This window comes from Gracilinanus agilis, chromosome 5, assembly GCF_016433145.1.
Source record: "Gracilinanus agilis isolate LMUSP501 chromosome 5, AgileGrace, whole genome shotgun sequence".
Classification (NCBI taxonomy): domain Eukaryota; kingdom Metazoa; phylum Chordata; class Mammalia; order Didelphimorphia; family Didelphidae; genus Gracilinanus; species Gracilinanus agilis.
Genome location: NC_058134.1, coordinates 312480856 through 312499726, shown reverse-complemented (window position 1 = coordinate 312499726; position 18871 = coordinate 312480856). Strand labels below are relative to the sequence as shown.

The 18871-nt window shown below is 44.7% G+C and overlaps 1 protein-coding gene across 1 annotated transcript in view; it reads right to left on the bottom strand.

The window, feature by feature from the left end:
* Positions 1–1862: 1862 nt before the first annotated feature.
* The window catches only part of CAPRIN2 (caprin family member 2), a 41918-nt gene continuing 24909 nt past the window's right edge, over positions 1863–18871 (bottom strand). Inside the window, exons 10-14 of the mRNA XM_044679312.1 lie at positions 12879–13050; positions 11558–11740; positions 10218–10318; positions 4394–4460; positions 1863–2795 (exon numbers count right to left, since the gene is read on the bottom strand). Coding sequence (XP_044535247.1) covers positions 2227–2795; positions 4394–4460; positions 10218–10318; positions 11558–11740; positions 12879–13050 — 1092 coding nt within the window. The 3' untranslated portion in view covers positions 1863–2226. The remainder of the gene's footprint in view (positions 2796–4393; positions 4461–10217; positions 10319–11557; positions 11741–12878; positions 13051–18871) is intronic.

Genomic DNA, 18871 nt, shown 5'->3' with positions numbered 1-18871 from the left:
TGCCCTGAACAAATGACATCTCGGACTGGATTGGACTGTGATTGCACGTTGAAACAAGTGTCTCAGTCGGATAATATTATGTTTTGGCTAAGAGCGAATACTCTGGTTTAGCAAACAAATTGATACAAACTTGATGATCAGCAAGAATACTTCTTTTTTTTTTTAACCCTTAACTTCTGTGTATTGGCTCCTCAGTGGAAGAGTGGTAAGGTTGGGCAATGGGGGTCAAGTGACTTGCCCAGGGTCACTCAGCTGGGAAGTGGCTGAGGCCAGATTTGAACCCAGGACCTCCCGTCTCTAGGCCTGACTCTCCATCCACTGAGCTACCCGGCTGCCTCCCGCAAGACTACTTCTGCTGTAGCTTGCATAAAGATGACAGCTCAGCAGCTGAGGAAGTGATGAGTAGCAAAATCAATGACATGCTTTCAAAACTTTGCAGTAAAAAAGCCAGGTCTACCCCTTCCATTAATACTTGGAGGATTTTTCTATATATTTACACACATGTATATATGAATCATATATATGCAAATAGTGTTTTCCAAATAAATCTATTCCATCATTTCTATTTATTTAAATGTGATAATTTTGGATAAGTTCTTTGTTTGAAATGAAACGTAGGAAATGGCATCTAAAGTTTGTCACTCAACACTCACTGCAGAGTCTACTTTGTTTTCCAAAATTACGAATCTTTCCAATTCAGAAGAAAAATGATCAGAAGATCTAAGCATGAAATAAAGTCAGTCCCCGAAGAGTGAGTTATATAGGCCCCAAGGCATCTAGCAAATTAGGGAAAGCTCCCCAATTCCCGCTCAGAGGGAATCCTCCTTTAATTACTGCAATCACCCACAGAGCTGATTTGAAATCTTCAAAAATGAAATGGGTTCCACATTACAAGTTAATCTCTGGGTGCTTAAAAAAAAAAACGGGAAGGAGAGAGAAATTCAAAGTCAAGAAAAGGCCAAAGCAGCGTTTACACGTTTTTGGTCCATTTCTGAATAGGGTTGTCTGAGGTACTAGTCCGGGGCTTATAAATATAGAATTTGAAAAAAAGAATCCCCTATAAAAAGTCATTAAGCAGAGATGAGGAGAAAGAGATTTCAAGGCATGGAGGAGAGCCAGTGAAAATATGCATGGAGTATCAGCCACTTCCCAGCTGGGTGATCCTGGGCAAGTCACTTGACCCCCATTGCCTACCCTCATCACTCTTCTGCCTTGGAGCCAATACACAGTATTAACTCCAAAAGGGAAGGTGAGGGTTTAATTTAAAAATAAATAAATAAAAGAAGAAAATGCATGGAGTGTCTTGTAGGAGGAACAATAAGAAAATGAATATGACTGAATAGCAGAATACATGGGAGGGAGCCAGGGAAAGGCAGGTTCCAGGTTGGAAAGGCTTTCAGAGCCAAATACAAGATTTTCTTTTTGATCTTCGAGATAACAGGCGTGGCTTCAGTTTACTGCATAAGGCCAGACTGGAGCTTAGGCAGATTTTCCACACACACAACTTCCAGAATCACTACCGGGACTAATAGTATTTGGTGCTTTCGGCACGTTGGCAAAGCCAACAGCCCTGGGAGGTAGGCAGTGCGAAATAGTGCAAAATGAGAAAACGAGCTCGGAGCCTTTGAGTTCCTCATCCAGGGTCACCCAAGGAGTTATTGTGTCAAGCCCAGGAGGTCGGTGGGTCCAAGTGTCTTCTATACGAGCTGGAAGTAAATAAAGCTCGAGCAAGACCATTCGGAACCCCAACCCCAGATTTTACTCCGACAGATACTCCTGGAGGTTATTTAAAAGTTGCTAATGAATGGATTATATCACATTTAACCAAGAATCTCTTTTCAATGAAGCGGCAAAACTACGGTGCGTATCACTGTTTTATTGAGGCACAACAAGGCATTGTAACTTAGCTGAACTCGAGGCAGTCGGGGTAGGAAGCTTGGACATTGATACAGTTTTAAAGAGTCATGGCAAATAACATACATTCACAGCTTTACTAGCGAGGCTGCATCACAACTTATAAGGTGCTGGATCAATGCTGAGTTAGCCATTCAACTTTGGGATTTCACTTGGGGGAGGAATGGGAGGAGAGGGGCAGAAGGAGAAGGAAGAGGACCTCCTCGTTCCTCCAGAAACAACATTTTCCCTCTAATAAGCGAACGGTCACTTTCTCCTTTAATCCCCAATCGTGAGAAGGAGCTTCGTGTAACAGAATTTTCTAGCCGGTTTTCAGTCCTGATAAAGAAGATATCCTGAAAAAGTAGAGTACTTCCAGCTGCTTCCATAAATGGCTCCCCTGTGCAACCGCAGCCATATCTGGTCTCCCTGGAAGAGCTGAAGAATTGCGTGATTACTCGCAGTCTCGTGGTCCGGAGCACCATCGTTGGCGTAAGCCGACACCAAGACTTCTTCATTCTTCATCAGGTTGACGTACAGCGGGACGTTCACTGCCAGCTTTAACATGTGGAAGATGAACACGTAAGTGCCATTCACTGGACAATTAAATCTACCAAGCTGGAGGTCGAACGTTTCGCCCAAGTTGTTCAGAAGAAGATCGAACACAATGGGCTGGTCCAGAGTCCCAGGGGCCAAGTTGGAGGTTCTGGCTGCTGAAAAGGCCACTCTCATCTGCTGGGGGAGAGGATAGACATGTACTGGCAAGATGGTGGCTGCCGGACTCGTCACTGGCACATCCACAGGCGTCAGGCTACGAGAGTCTCCCTGGCCGGAATCGACGCTGGTGAAGGTTTCGTTTTCTCGTTCCGGACTGTTCACCTGAGAAGAATCACTCCAGCCTGCTATACAGTATTAGGAACATTGAACGTTTGGAATGAGACCGTTAGCTTTCCCTCGGCACTTCCTATCCGTTGGCTACACTTACTCAAACCTTCTCCACTGAATTCTCCAGATCTACAAAGGAAACCTGCCAGGAGCGCTACAGGGCATGAAGCCAGACGTGAAAGGGCCACAACCTCCTTAGAGGAAGCGTTATCCTAGAGGGAGGTCTTTCGGGGCCGTTTCACTTCTGTGTTCTGGTGTGCCTTGGTTATTTAACTCATCATGGAGGCATCCTTCAAGATGGAGAATAAAACCAACATAGACTCTTAGATCAAGAGCTGGAAGGAGCCTTTTCAATTTACAAATAAAGGGAATGAGGACAAGGAGAGTGAAGTTCCTCACTCAGGTCAAACAGCTACTAGTGATAAGGCTGGGACCAGAACCCACTTTCTCGAACCCTGGGCTCTTCCACTATTCTTTGTTGTTGTGGTTCAGTACCTGTAGTCGTGTTTGACATTTTGTGACCCACTTTGGGATTTTCTTGGCAAAGACACTTATAATCCCATTCATCCTTGCCTCTACTGGAGAAAACAGGGTTTGCATTGTGTCATCAATGAAAACCATGGTTCTCAAAAGAAATGATTTCACCATAAAGGCCAGCTAGCTGGTTCAGTGGATAGAGCACTGGGCCTGAGTCAGGAAGGCCCAAGTTCAAATCCACATCGGGCACTGTGTGACCCTGGGAAAGTCACTTAATCTGTTTGTCTTAATCCACTGGAGAAGGAAATGGTGAACTGCTCCAGGATCTTTACCAAAAAACCCCATAGGCAGTACTGGTATATGATGGTCCACGGGGTCATGGAGAGTCGGACACGACTAAATGACTGAACAACAAAGGCCAAATAAAGTAGTTGCTGAGAAAGGAGGTATGAAAAACAAAACGAATAACTAAGTGTTAGGATGCCGAATGACTGAATATGGCTCGTTCCATCAAAGCAGACGCTAGTCCACATCTAAAAAGTTATTCCTCCCTTGCTGGCTCAAGGACCCCTCCATGCTGCTGTCACATTATTGGGAAGGGAGCTCGGCATTCAGACTGGCTTCCCGATAAATATGATCTTAGCCGTAGCTGGGGGGGGAGGGGGGAGCCTGTTAGTTACTAGAGGGGAACCGTTTCAAAACCAGATCTACAAGCCTCCCAAGGAAACAGAGGATGAGGCTAAAGCCAGCTCAATGGGCATCACAGATTTGGCTAAAATGTCTGTGGGAGTTTCACTTCACAGCTTCTAAGGGCTCTCCTCCCCACAGAGTCTACTCGACCCTCTGTTCAGCCACTCCTTTCCAACAGGGATTCCAGACCCCAAGGAGCAGAGAGGCCCACAGTGCCATTGGAAGAGTGCTGGACTAGGCTCAGACCTATCTTGGAATCCAACTCTGCCCCCCTTCTTGGCCAGAGGACCTCCGGGACGTCACGCAGCTTTGCTCACCTAGAAAAGGGGGCTGGACAGATCACGGCAGGCTCCCTCCCCGCTCTAAAGTCAGGGTCCTACGATGGCTACCTCCAAACCTCGAATCGAAGATAAATAACGATGCACCGCGTAGGGCCACAACCACTCACCTCTTGAGCTTGTCCGGGGGCCACTGCTGATTCCTCCTCGTTTATAACACTGTTGGAAGTTAGAATCCTGAAAGGAATAAACCATAATATTGATCTCCCAGCCATACAGCCTAACGACCTGCTTCTGTTTCTGTCCCCCTGCCATATCCATGGAAATGGCTACCACAGTCCCTTGGAAGTTCCCTTAAATTCTCCCTTTCTGTAGCCGGGGAAAACAAGTCAGGACTGTAGACAGTTTCCAGGACTACATGTCGCCCTCAGTCTGGTTCCCCAGCAGGTATTCCACATAAGCCTCCTTTATAATGACAAGTACCCGACTAGCACCCATCTTATTTGCAAACCATTTTGTTGGATTTCACTACAGGGTCAAACTGAAGGGAAACGATCTAACTGCAGGCGCCTCATTGAATCCTTTTCTGTGCTTCAACTGTCCTGCTGACCCTTCTAAGGAGCACCACGTCTCATGCAACCCTCTACAGCCAGGACCAGCTCCTGCCTAGGCTCACCTGGCGGGAGCCAGCAGGACACAACCTGGCTCCCCACTCATCTCTTCAACTCCCCTCTCAAGTGCAGACCAGCCCTCTCCCTCCATCTCTCAAGCAGCCTGCCTCCCCTTTACGGCCACGGAACTGGCCTCCGAGTTGTTCTCCACTCTCTCGACTTTAGGGCAGGCCAGTCTTCCTTTCTACCCACCTGCCCTTGCCCTTGTACTTGAGGAATCCAACCAGCATCCATTCCAGTTCCCTACTTCTTCCCACTGCCCAGACCATACGGCCACACAGTCAGCACTTAGATGGAGCACTTCCAAGAGCCCAAGGTCTCTAAGCACCACCTCCTAGGACACATCCCTCTGTCTTCTCCCTGGGGTTCCCCTTGGATTGGCCCTTCCACCCCAGAAGGCGAGGAGGAAAGTTCAAGGCTTCTCCTCTTCTCCCACTTACTTCTTACTCTGGCTTCAATGTCTCTACAAGGGGCCATGAACTTGTTTTTTTAATGACTTTGTTTTCTCGGTCAGTCTGTGTATTTTATTTTAAGTCATTCAACCCCCTCATCCAAGAAGGGTCCATAAACTGAAAAAGAGGATCGTGACAAAAACTGCCCGACTGCAGAGCACAGAATCACAGGCTTGAGAAAATGAAGAAAGGGCCTCTGCCACCATCTGGTCTGATGCACAAATCCTCCTCACGGCCGCATAGCCAACACGATGATCGTCCAAGCACTTTTTGAACCCGTTCAAGGAACAGGAATGGACCATCGCTGATACATCTGGCCATCTAATCTAATCCCTCCTGTTCATGACAACCTTTCAGATACTTGAGGACTTTTGTCCTATTCTCCCTGAATCTCCTCCAGCCTAAACCTGCCCAGTTCCTTCAAAGAATCCTCATGACAAAGGCCTTTCAACATCCCGACTGCCCTTCTCTGGACACTCTCCAGCTTATCAGGGACTGTTTTAAACCCCAGTGGCCAGTTAGAAAATGCTTCCATGTCCCATTTTCACGTTTCAAATGATACTTCTAAACCACTACTTTCTGCACAACACAAAATTAACATGACAGGAACTCCCTGAAAACTCAGCATCGTTACTCATTTTGGCCCTTCTGATCTCTGAGGGAAGCTCCCTTGGGGATGGTACAAGGAACTCTTAATGAGGAAGTCCTCTGTCCCCATGCAAACCTTCTACTGCTCCGCAACGGAGATGTTTTGGCAAGTTGCCAAGAATAATCCAAGGTTAAACAATTTGTCTGCCATCCAAAAGGCATTTTACATCAGAGGCAGGACACGGATAGAGGTCTTCCTACTTGGTCTGCTCTACTCCTGGGACCATTCCATATTCTCCAGGTGTTTACATGAAGGAGAAAAAAAGATGCTGAAATTATCCTAACTTTCTCCACTGACTCCATCCTACCTTTATATGAAAATGTACTTTGTCCCTCTACCCAAAAAGGCTTTGCCTTCAACCTCTCATACCATCTAGATATCAGCTGAACTCTCATCCTTCATTACTAAACTTCTCGAGAAGTTCTTCATGTGAAAAAAGGGAACTATTTCTTCATCATTCACGGTCCCTTTGACATATTGTAACGGTGGCTTTTTTTTCCTACCACTAAGACTGTATACTCTCAAGAGCTCACCAAAGGGGCAGCTCGGCAGCTCAGAGGATAGAGTGGCAAGCCTGGAGATGGAAAGTCCTGGGTTCAAATCTTCCTGACCCTGGGCAAGTCATTTAGCACCAACTGTCTATTCCTGTTCTACCTTGGAATTGATACTCAGGATCAACTTGAAAACTGAAAGAAACAGATTTTTAAAAGAGCTCACTATTGACCTTAGAAATAAAAGTCATTGTAACTGCTCTCTCCCCCTTTTCTAGGCTACTTATAGGTTCTGAATACCCTTATGCTTTTCACCTCAGAAATGCCAATCTCCTCTTTTCCACTTAAACATTCTCCTTCACTGGCTTTTGTTCTGAACCCTTAAGAGCTGGACTACATTGAACACACACACACACAGAACACTCTGAAATATTAATCTTTTTTTTTCAATTAACAAGCATTTATTTTCTCTCGCCCTTCCCACTTGCACTACTGGAAATTTTTTTTAAAGCAGCAAATCCCTTAAAAAACATGTATCAAAGAGCAAAAAACATTCCAGCTTTGCTATGTCCAAAAACATGTCTCATTTGGCAGCCTGAGTTGAGTCATTCTTGGTCACTGCATTGGCGGGATTTTAAGTCATGTATAAAATCGTTTTCCATGATAACGTCCTGTATAAATCGTTCTCTTGGTTTACTCACTTCACTACCCATAGATGTCTGTGTTTGCATACTTCTCCGAAAGCACCCTTTGGCCATTTTTAAGTGTACGACAAGAGACTATTCCATTTATATATCACTATTTGCTCAGCCATTTCCCTACTGATGGGAGCCCCTTGAAGTTTCTGCTTGTCCACTACCACCAAAAAGGAAAAAAAAAGTTTCTGGAAATATTTGTTCACACGCGGGTCCTTCTCCTCTGTGATCTCATGAGGATGCAGACCTAGCAGCAGTATTTCTGGGTCGGAATGGATACGAACTCAAGGCCCTTTTGGACAAAGTTTCAAACTGCTTTCCAGAATAGCTGGACCACTTGTCACAGCTCCCCCAGTGGTGAATAATGTATCTGTTTCCTCAATGCCCCAGTAGCTGTCATTTCTCTTTTCCTCCCTCATTTTCACCAGTATGATGAGCGTGAAGCAGAACTTTAGAGCTGTTTGCATTTGCATTTGATCAATCATTAGTTATCTGGAGCATTTTTATTTGGTTGTAGACAGCTTGAAAGTCTTCCTCCGAAAACTGCCTGTCCAGATCCCTTGGTCGCCCATTTGTCAGTATAGAAATGGTTCTTATTTTCCTAAAATTATTTTTATCAAATGTGGAGACAAAGACTGTAGCAGAAAAATTTGCTGCAGACCGTTTTCTCCCTCCGTTATCGTTTTGCAAGGCTCCGTCTTTTCCAAAGGGAAACGGAAGGTGAAGGGTGAGGGTGGGCAATAAACGTTCATGAATTAACCACCATGGCCTCAAATGACAGATAATCCCCAAATCTGTGCCCGTCTGAATTCCTCTCTCAGACTAAAGGGTCAGATTTCCGGAATGCCTGTCAAGCAGCTCTCCCTGGGTCCCACCAGCACCTCAAAACCAATATCCCAAAAGCTAAACTCAGCACCCTCACGTGAGTTCCTGCCTACCTTCATCATCTCCGTCCGTGGCACCACCATTCACCTGGTCTTCCAAATGAGAGAACTGTAGCCTCCTCTTTGGATGTGGACAGTGAGGGAAGGAGACCATTCTACGGATTCTCCCTTGACGCCCTTCTCGCCCCCTTCCCTCCTGCAGCTGAAAGCCCTGGTTACTAGCGACCAGAATCACGGATGGGGCTTTCCAATAGGTCTTTCTGCCTTCACTCCTCCCCATAAAAATCACTTCTGAACTCCCTCCCGCTGCTAACTAACGTCTTTTACATGTATCTGATATTAATCTACAGGAAACTTTTCAACGGCTCTTGCTTGGTTGTTCCCCACCAAGTTCAAACTCCTTGCTCCGACCCTCAAAGGCTCCCATCACTGGGTACCCTCCTGCCTTTCCAGACCTCTTTATTTCTCATCTCTACATCCTCTATTTAACAAACTGGCCCACTTACCCATATCCTCTCACTGCTTAACCAGCCTCCCTTATGACATTTCCAGTGCCTAGGAGGCCTCTAAATTCTTACTCATCCTTCAAAATCCAATTCTAATGCTTGCCTGGCTCCCAAACTCCAGGGTTATTGACCTTTCTTCTCTGCACAGACCTCAATACGACTTTACTCCTCTCTTATAGGCTTCATTCTAATACAAAAGGAAAAGTGATCAGAGCAGAGGAGGCTCTTTTCTTTCCTCCTCCCATAAATGCACATCCTAACCTTTGACTTAGGAGAAGGTGTGGGGACTTTCCTGAAACACGACTTGCTCAGAATCATGTGCCTTGTTAGAGTCACAGGTAGGATGTGAACCTGAGCTCTCTCAAATGTTATTCCGACATTCCACAATGCCCCTCTACGTAGCTCTTCAAAATGTTTACATGCTAGAAAGAACTGTGGGAGCAGAAACACAGAAGAAAAACATTTCCTTGATCATAAAATTCGATGGGGATGTGATCAGGGATGGAGACTGTAAACAATCACTCTATTGCAAATAATAATATGGAAATAGGTCTTGATCAATGATACTTGTAAATCCTGTTGAATTTTGCATTGGCTACAGAAGGGGGCAGGAAGGAGGGGAGGGAAAGAATATGAATCTTGTAACCACGGAAAAATATTCTAACTTAATTAATTAAATTTTAAAAATTAAAAAAAAAATGTTTACACACTAGGCTCCATGGCTGAGAAAATTAAAAACTTCTTCGCGGTATAAAATAGGGATATTTGTGCGGGAGAAATGACTCCCAGAACTGTTGTGGGAAAAGTCTTCAATATGTTTCAATAAAATATTCTGTGAGCATTCTGTCTCCCTCTAAGCCCTTAATAACCATGTTGGCATAACCTAAAAATAAACTTTTGTTGCACAGGATTTATATTCTGACACAGTCAGAAGAATCTCCTATCAAGTGGTTACTCCAATACACCTTAGCATGTTTAGAAATATTCCATTCTTGAAAGATTTTTTTTTTTAATATTTTAGGTTGTTACCATGTTAATCAGTCAGCAATCAAATTGTGGGAAATGATGATGATGGAATACTCTTGTGCTCTAAGGAATGATGAACTGGAGGATTTCAGAAAAAACTGGAAAGACCTCCATGAACTGATGCAGAGGGAAATAAGCAGAACCAGGAGAGCGCTGTCCAAGGTAACTGCGATACTATGGAACGATCAACCATGAAAGACTTCGCTACCCTCAGTGATACGACGATCCAGGACAATCCTGAGCGATTTCTGACCAAGAATGCTATCTACCCCCAGAGACGAAACTGCTGGAGTCAGAACGCAGATGAAAGCGCTTTCGCTTGTTTATTTGGGTATCTGTTTGGGGGTTTGGGTTTCATAAGATTATTCACTTACAAGAATGAACAATATGGAAATATGTTCTGCATGAAAATACAAGTATAACCCAAACTGAACTGCTTGCCAGTTCCAGATATGAGAAGGGAAGGAGGGAGACAGACAATTTGGATTATAGAACTTGGGAAAATTGATGTGGAAATTTGTTATTACATGTAATTGGCAAGAATAAAAAGTAAAGATTTTTAAAAACAAAAATAAAAATCAAGAAAGTAATGCTATCTTAGTCAGCCAGTGAGCCCTTACCCTTTGGGAATATGGTGTTCCAGGATATTCTCTAGCTTGGAATTGCAGTTGACCATAACTGCCATTGGCAATGACAAGGGATCCTCTGTAAGTATCAAAACCTAAAAAATTAAAAATAAGCACTATTAGACTTCTTACATTGTCTTTTCTTTTGCTGAAAAGACTTGACCTTAGCTTTTAAGTAACATGAATTATTTTTACAAATTTAGCTCTATCTTCATAAACTGGCACAGAAGAAAACAAGACAGTAGTGTTATTTTATCTATGGGTAAAATAAAATAGGTCCAGTAATAGCTGGATGAATGGGTCCACCAATGAATAGGACCATTGATATAAATTATGGGTCATCAAACGATGGCCTGAGAGTCCAATCCAGGTTCTTTTCTATACGGTCTGTGAGTTAAAAATGGTTTTTACATTTTAAAATCCAACAAAGCTTGTTTTAAAAACATAAAAACCATTCTTCGTTCCTTGATCAGTCACCGTTTGGCCCACTGACTATGCTTTGCCCAATGACTAGGGAACCCTCAGGTCGTCACTGTGTGAATTATATTCTGATCACTGATGTTCTCAGATTTACTTAATATACTAAACAAAAGATTTTTCAAGAAACAAGAACCAGCAAAGAATTCAAATTCTCATAGAAGAGAGACAAATATCCAGCCCAGAAAAAATGGACAATCTTTCCTATATCAAGTAACATGATAAACCTTTTTTCATTCTACAAAAAGAAAAAAAAAAATTGTGGCTTGCCATATATGCTTTAGACACATTGAAAATGCTTCTAAAAGCAGAAGATATAACTTTAAAGAATTTATCATTTATCACACCTAGGATAAAGGTTCAGGGTAAAGAGGCAAAAGTCAAGGCAATTCAAGTCTGATAATAATCTATGCAGAACTTGTTAGGAGAGCAAAACAAAGCACAGGATCACCAGGGATGGCTGAAAAAGCCCTGGTGGTGTAGCAATGTGTTACACACGGCCGATCGGCCGATCGACTAGGAAGAATTCAGAGACCCTTTGGGGAAAACGTTTCTAAACGAATGCAGGGTGAAAGAAGCAGAGCTTGAGGACAGACGTCCAGACGCCCTACAATGAGGCGGAGGAAAGCAAACATTAGGACTCAGATGAGGGCAGGCTTCTGGAGGACCAGTGAAGAAGGAGACATCTTTCTTCTCGGAATTCTGCGGAATGGCCACAGGGGGTCAAAGTCCGAGTTTATTTGGCTGAAAGCTATGTTGGTATGAGGCGGGATATTCTCTTAAAAAGCAACAACAGCAGCTTAAAAAAATAAAAACAGAAAGACAAAACCATGAAGCATTCGGAAGGGAGAGCGTACCTTTATATCCAGCTGAGGAGCGGAAGGAATTGGGCAGGGATCTCCCACCACGGGGGCAGCCTCTAATGGAGCCTCGGTTACTGAGATACGACGGGGTGGATCTGGGGAACACGTTACTCTGTGCGGGATAAAAGGCAGGGCTACCGCTGCTTACTTGGATCGCTCCATCAGGCTGACAGTTCGCTGCAATAGGAGACAATTCATAAGCAGACCAAGAGTTAAGAATCAAGATGTGCAAACACTTGCTCAAGTCAAATGACTGAAATTACAGAGAGAGAGAAGAAAATCCAAACTGATAATGGAGTGTGAGTGTGCATGCGCATCTGACAAACTGAGGGCAGGTAAACGTCAGAGGGATCTTGGGACTTAGTGACTTCGAGTCAGCACTCCATTCACATACCACCTAGTTCAGATGTTTTTTAAAGTCTCTCTAAAGAACTGAAAAGCCAATGTGGAAAAAAAAAAAAAAAAACCAGAAGCCCTTAACAGACACAATCTACATTCAAAGAGTTTTTTTCTTAACTTTTCTGAAAGACAGGATGGATAATGGCTGTCAAAACAGCATCTTTATGACTTCCCCCAACGTTATACAGTGAAAATACATTGAAAACTCTTTTAACCTGCTTTTCCACCTCATCTTATGCGGGTTTAAGAACAACATGAAACAACATGATGTCAGACCGGCTAGATGACCAAAGAGCATCGGTGCCCCCTTTCAAAAGCCGGCATTCGTGAAGCATTTGAAAGTTTCCCGAGAGCTTTACAAACATGATCTCGTTTGGTCCCCACAACAACCCTGGGAGGAGGTAGGAGCAGTTTTTATCCCTGTTTCACAGAGGAGGAAATGAGCACAGGCAGAAGTTAAGTGGCTTGCCCAGGGTCACACTTGAATCTCCAATGCCAGAGATCTCGGTAACGGACACCCTTAGATCTCCAGTGAGATCGGTAGGAGTGCTGTTGTAGAAGTCACGAATGTGAGATGGAGTAACAGTTGATTCCATGCCCTCCTGCCTTATCCTACCCTATGCTGTGAGCACAGGCACTCCCCGCAAACTCCTGCCGCGGGAAGCAATTCTAAGACTTTAAGTTAGAGAAATTGTCCATCTGCCTCAGCTGAAGGGAGTATCCACCCCAACAATGTCCCAGGCTGGACAAAACCCAAAGTAAAAAGTAGAAAGCCGCACCGTGCCTAACTGAAGGAGAAGAAGCAGGGGAGTACTCAGGGCAGACACAGCCTTGCTGTCTCAGATTCGGGATTCCCTGACCCAGATGAAGTCCCCAACAATTGCTGCACCAGCCATTGACAGGCCAAGTTCCTTACCCGTCTGCTCTTGAGAGAGCGGCGTTTGCTCTACATGCAGAGATGGCAGCTGGCACTGGGGTGGCGTCTGTGTACTCGCTGTAGTGAAACTCTGATTATATCCCCCTGAATACGGTGAGTCTTTCATCTCTTGCTCTGTCCGGGGAGGCAAAGGTGCATTCACATGGAATACCTTGGAGAAGCAAGTGCATATTTTCAGTAGTTGGCAGTTTTTCTTGCAAGAAATTTCCCTGAGAGCCACCTCACAAAATGCTGTGGCACTCAGTACTTTGGAGGGCCTACAGAACCAGATGGAAACAGACTAATGAACACACACAACTGGTCGTCCAGGATCCAGGTGCCCATCAAAAGCAATAAGGTATCAGGCTAAATCAGCTACACAAAAGAATTCTGCTTCCTCCAAATTCCATCCTTGGGGAAAGGACAACGACACATGCATTTTCCACAGGGAGGAATCCTTTAGTGATTTTCCATTCCCATCAATGCTTAAACCCTACAGACTGGCATTCACTTTCTTACTTGTTTCTTTAAGTGATTAATATACACAGAATTAATTAAGATTTTTTGAAGGTCCACCATGCTGAAGACATGGCAAGAGATAGAAAACATAGACAATCTCTACCTCCAAAGAATCTGTAATTTAGTTGAGAACACACGGAATCTGAAGATAATGTATAGGAGAAGAGTACAGAAAGTTAAAGATGTTCACAGAAGACACAAAGAAAACTTCCTATGTATAGGTTTGATATGGTGTTCAAGGAAGGCTTCTCAGAAGAGATAGGCCTTGAGCTAAAAAGACAAGCAGGGGGCAGCTGGGTAGCTCAGTGGAGTGAGAGTCAGGCCTAGAGACAGGAAGTCCTAGGTTCAAACCCGGCCTCAGACACTTCCCAGCTGTGTGACCCTGGGCAAGTCATTTGACCCCCATTGCCCACCCTTACCAATCTTCCACCTATGAGACAATACACCGAAGTACAAGGGTTTAAAAAAAAAAAAAAAAAAAAAAGACAAGCAGGGGGCAACTAGGTGGCTCAGAGAGTAAGGCCTAGAGATGGGAAGTCTCGGGTTCAAATCTGTCCTCAGACTAGCTGAGTGATCCTGGGCAACTCACTTAACCCCAGTTGCCTAGCCCTTACCACTCTTCTGCCTCAGAACTGACACCTAGTATTCATTCTAAAAGAAAAGGTAGGGATTTTTTTAAGAGGAAAAAAAAAGAAAGAAAAGATGGGCAGAAGAAGGATCAAATATTAATTTGGAGCCAGACTGTGAAGGGCTCTGAAAATAAAGCTAAAGAAGTTGGTTCTCATCCTAGTGACATGACCAAAACAGATTTTCAGGATGCTTAATCAGGATGTTGGTGGCCAGAGTCCCAGGCCTGGAGTCAGAAAGACTCTTCTTCCCAAATTCAAATCTAGCCTCCAACATTTACTACTGTTGCCCTCAGTTTCCTCATCTGTAGAATGAGCTAGAGAAGGAAATAGCAAACCACTCCACTATTTTGTCAAGAAAACCCTAAATGGGGTCATGAAGAGTCAGACCCAACTAAAAAAAGCTGGAACAAGAAAAAATCTGGAAGTGGTATTGAGGATGAATTTGGGAGGGGAAAGGAGAAGGGTCATTTCAGGAGATGAGCTATGATCTAGGGTACCGCAATAAGTTAGGCAGAAGATAAAAAAGGTAACAGAGCCATAAAGACACTTTGGCCCAACTGAGGAAAAGCAGCAAAAAAGACAGGCCTGAACTTCTGCTCTGAAATCCTTTGGCAAGGCCAGATTTCAAAAGAACTACAACCCTTTGTTTGTTAGGAGCTAAGATTAGGTCCAAGATCAGAAGTTAAGTCATTCCTCAAGTGGGCTTCAGCTGTCTGGCCAGGCTCCTCAGCCAAGCTTTATCTGCAAGGCCTCGTGCTATTTTAGGCAAGAGACCTTGAAGCTGTATCTTCATAGGCACACGTAGGCCAAGGCCAAAAGCCCCTTGTATTCTGTGTATGACCGTATCACACCTGCACTCTCCCCGCCTCCTCCTGATGTAATGCTTCTCTAATGACTGGTGCAGCATTTCTTAAAAAATGTATCATTTCTTATAAATAAATATCGGACCTGGATGCTCACTAAACTGGAATCTGTGGTCCCATTCACAGCCCTCTCGGCCCTGTCAAGTTCTCACGGCCGAGGCCCTTTTCTCTCTCCCCTCCTTTCTCCCCCAGAGTCGTCTAGGGAGAGAGCCAGCTCTTACCGAAAAGGCCTGAATTGGGTTGTGATGGCCAGAGAAGAGAAAGCTGCTCCAGTTAAAAAGGTCAGGCCTTACTTCCGCTGGGTCCCCCCAATACTCTTCTGTCACTAACATGGGGCAGGACTCCACATCCAATGATTTTCATGAATCTCACTTAGTGAATGCAGGTCTTGTCAGATTTGCTGTCTCTGCCACCCTAGAGGTTTCTTTAAAAATCAGCCAGAAGGGCAACAGTGCTCTGGTGATAGCCACTCTGAGCTCTTTTCATAGAGATTTAGCATGAAGATTTTCACTAGGTGTTTTCATAACTACTACGAGGGCCAGGAAAAAGACAGTTTTTGCATCCCCCGGTATTCTAGGTAGCATCATATAAAGGAAGCAAATGGACCGTCCTAGAGACAAGAGCTCTGGGCGATAAACCGATTCCCTCTGTCCTGGTGGCCTGGCTGGAAAGGGTGTTATATCCATAGTTACCGTACTACTGCTTGCTGGAGGGGACTGGAAGACCGGTTCCTGAGAAGTCTGTGACATGGGAGGATTTGCAGAAGGAAGTGATGTTCGCTGCTTACTTGGAGGAATTGCTGCCTAGGGAAGAAAAAGGTTAGGCTTGTGAGCCTGTGATCCGTGAGGCACCATAAGTAGTGAGCTTACGCTAAACCCCAGATTGTCACAAGTCAGCAGATCGGGCAGGAAGATATTTGGACAGAGCCAAACAAAAGAATAGCTTGCGCTTACAATTCAAGTCTTGAATGCTGAGGACGCACACCAGTGCTTAATTGGCAGCAGCATGCTGACAAAGTGAAAGTGTCTTCATTGGGTGCAGGCCTTCCATCAATTTAGAAGGTTAGCAGTTGAAAATGCAGCTAGCACACTCTTAAACTTATGATTTTCCAATCAAAGCTAATTTAAAATGCTAAAATTGAGATAAAGCAACAGTTTTAGGAAACTCTGAAGATTTGGATCAAAGTTTAATTTTCAAAGTGTTGGTACCAAACAATTTTAGTTACTAAACTGGGGGGGGGGGGGGGGGGGAAGCTGCTGGTCAACACCAAAAGAGCCTGGAGGTTAAATAAGTCTACTTGAATAATTAATATCTAACAAGCCAAAAGACGACTGTCAGTCTATCCAAGTTGAGGAGAACAAATTCTATGACAAAGGGTTAAAAGAAAATCGCTCCAGTTAGCTACATTTAGTAAGTTTAACTCTCTCTTAGCTAAATGCAAAAGTGAGCTTCATTTCTATCTCCACCAACCAGTAAAAAGAGGTGGATCAGCCCCTAAAATGAAGAACAAGAGGTTCAATTTGGCTTTCTGTGCCAATCGGGTTCTAAGTTTATTTGGAAAATCATCACTTTATGTGTTTTTTTCCGGAGACTTGTTCAAACAGGAATTAGAACCACCAGGTATCGTACTATGCAAAGAATCGGTTCCCTGGAGTTAAAAGCACTTCCATCTTATGTCAAAATAGTATTCTGACAAAGACAAACAAGAAGGGAGCAGATACTGTGGTGGTGTAGCTAATAAAGTGCTAGATTTGAGGTCAGAATGATCTGGGTTTAAATCTTGTCTCTGATACTTAACTTCTCTGGGCAGCAGTTTTCTCATCTGTTAAAAAAAAAAGTGAACAATCCCTGTAGTACCTACCTTAGAGTGTTTCAAGGAAGGCTAACATGAGATTTTATGTAAAGGGTTTTGCAAAGCTTAAAGTACTATGGTTGCCCAGGATTATTGTCCCAATGATTCAGTCACACAGAGAAACTGAGCTACAATAAACCTCCACTTCAATTCAAAGGGCCAAAACGAACCACCTTTTCTCTAAGGAATCTAAAGATAATACAAACATTCAGGACACCTGAGTCAATCCCTTAAAATCTTTCGAGTCTTTTGGCTCCTATTTAGAAGCATAAACCTAGGGAAAACAAAGAGCCTATCGTTCTTATATTCAAACTAAAATTAGCCAAAGAGCAAGGCAGAAAGCATGCATGGGGGGAGGGGGGAGAATGGGGAGAGGGGGGCAGCTGGGTAACTCAGTGGATGGAGAGCCAGGCCTAGAGACAGGAGGTCCTGGGTTCAAATCTGGCCTCAGACACTTCCCAGCTGGGTGACCCTGGGCAAGTCCTTTGACCCCCATTGCCTACCCTTACCAATCTTCCACCTAGGAGCCAGTACACAGTATTGACTCCAAGACGGAAGGGAAGAGTTAAAAAAAAAAAGAAGAAGAAAGCAAACATACACACTTTAAGGTAGTACTTCACAATTTCTATTTAAACATAAGCCCCATAAGTCACTGCTTCCAGCCACCCTCTCTTGGTGCCTAAAGACAAAAGGAAAATAATGTAGAAGAAAATCTTTGGGGGAAGAGGTGGCCCCTGATACGATTTCAAGGCTCAGTCATATCGCCACCCTTGTTTCAACCATTTCTGCAGCCTTCTACTTAAACTCCGCGTGCCCCAAACAGAACGCGTTAAGCTTCCCCCAAACCCCACTGCCCTTTCCTACCTTCCTGTCTCTTGGGCCCTCATGCTCTCAACCTAGGAGTCATCCTGGATTCCTCGCCATCTCCAAACTCCCAGATTCAACCTGTTTGCAACATCTCTCAAATATGACTCCTCTCCCCTGACAGGCCCGCCTCACCTCATGCCTGGATGACAGCAGGAAGACTGGGGGTGGGTCTGCCTGAATCGCATCTCTCCTCACTCCAGTCTGTCCTCCATTCAGACAGGAAAGTGATTTTCCTAAAATGCTGCCTCCCTACTCCACAAACTCCAGGGGCCTCCTATAGGCCTCCCTTTGGAGGCAAATACCAAAGCCCTTCACAAGTGAGCCCCCTGAACCCTGCCAGCTTCCCTCCCCCTTACTCCTCGGCACATCCTCTTCAAGCCATGCACGACGGCCTCCGGCTCTTCATGAACGAGACGGTTAGTTCTAGGTATTTTCTGATGACCCCCCTTGCCTGAAAAGTCCTCCTTCCTCTGCTCCAACTGCTGGCTTGAAGGCTCAACCAAAGCCCACCTTCTGCGGGAAGCCTGGGAAAGAGTCGGTGTTTCTCAACAGGTGAAACGTTAGAGATGTCTGCAGCCAAGTCCGACCCACGAGCTCGCCGGCAGCCGCTTTTCAGTGCCGCTTTAATACCTTCGGGACGTCATTCTTAATAATTCCATCTCTGAGTGTGTTTGTCGTCTGCAGAAGAGGCTGTTTGAAGGAGGCTTTCACAAAGAGGCCTGCAGCCTAAGAGCACATTAGCTCGGCTTACATCAAGGGGGAGGAAGCTACTAAAGAGGCTTTCCAAGGCTGATGCCGAGGAGCAGCGACCGACTGCGGGTCAGACTTCTCTGGATAGATCGCTGGTACTTCCCGTGGTGGGTAAACACAGAATCTTTCTACTGAGCTGGCTGGAAATTTGTGGGGCTTAAAAACTGTCCTTTCACAGTAATGAAGATGCCCCTGGCAGCCAGGCAGGAAAAAGATCCTTTGGAATCACTGAGGCTCACCCTTAACATCCCAATAAGGAAGGGCTTGCAAAAGAGCTTCCTTTGGGTTACCACCAGTTCATTAGCTTTGTAATTGGACTCGCAATCTTATGGAAAACCCTGGCTGCTTCCTTTAGGAGGGCAACAGGCAACCCCCAGAGATGTGAATGATTAAGGGCCAGAGACCAGCTTGCACTCTCTCACACTCACACTCTCTCACACTCACACTCTCTCTCTCTCTCTCTCTCTCTCCCCCCTCTCTCTCTCTCCCTTTTCCTCTCTCTCTCTCCCTCTC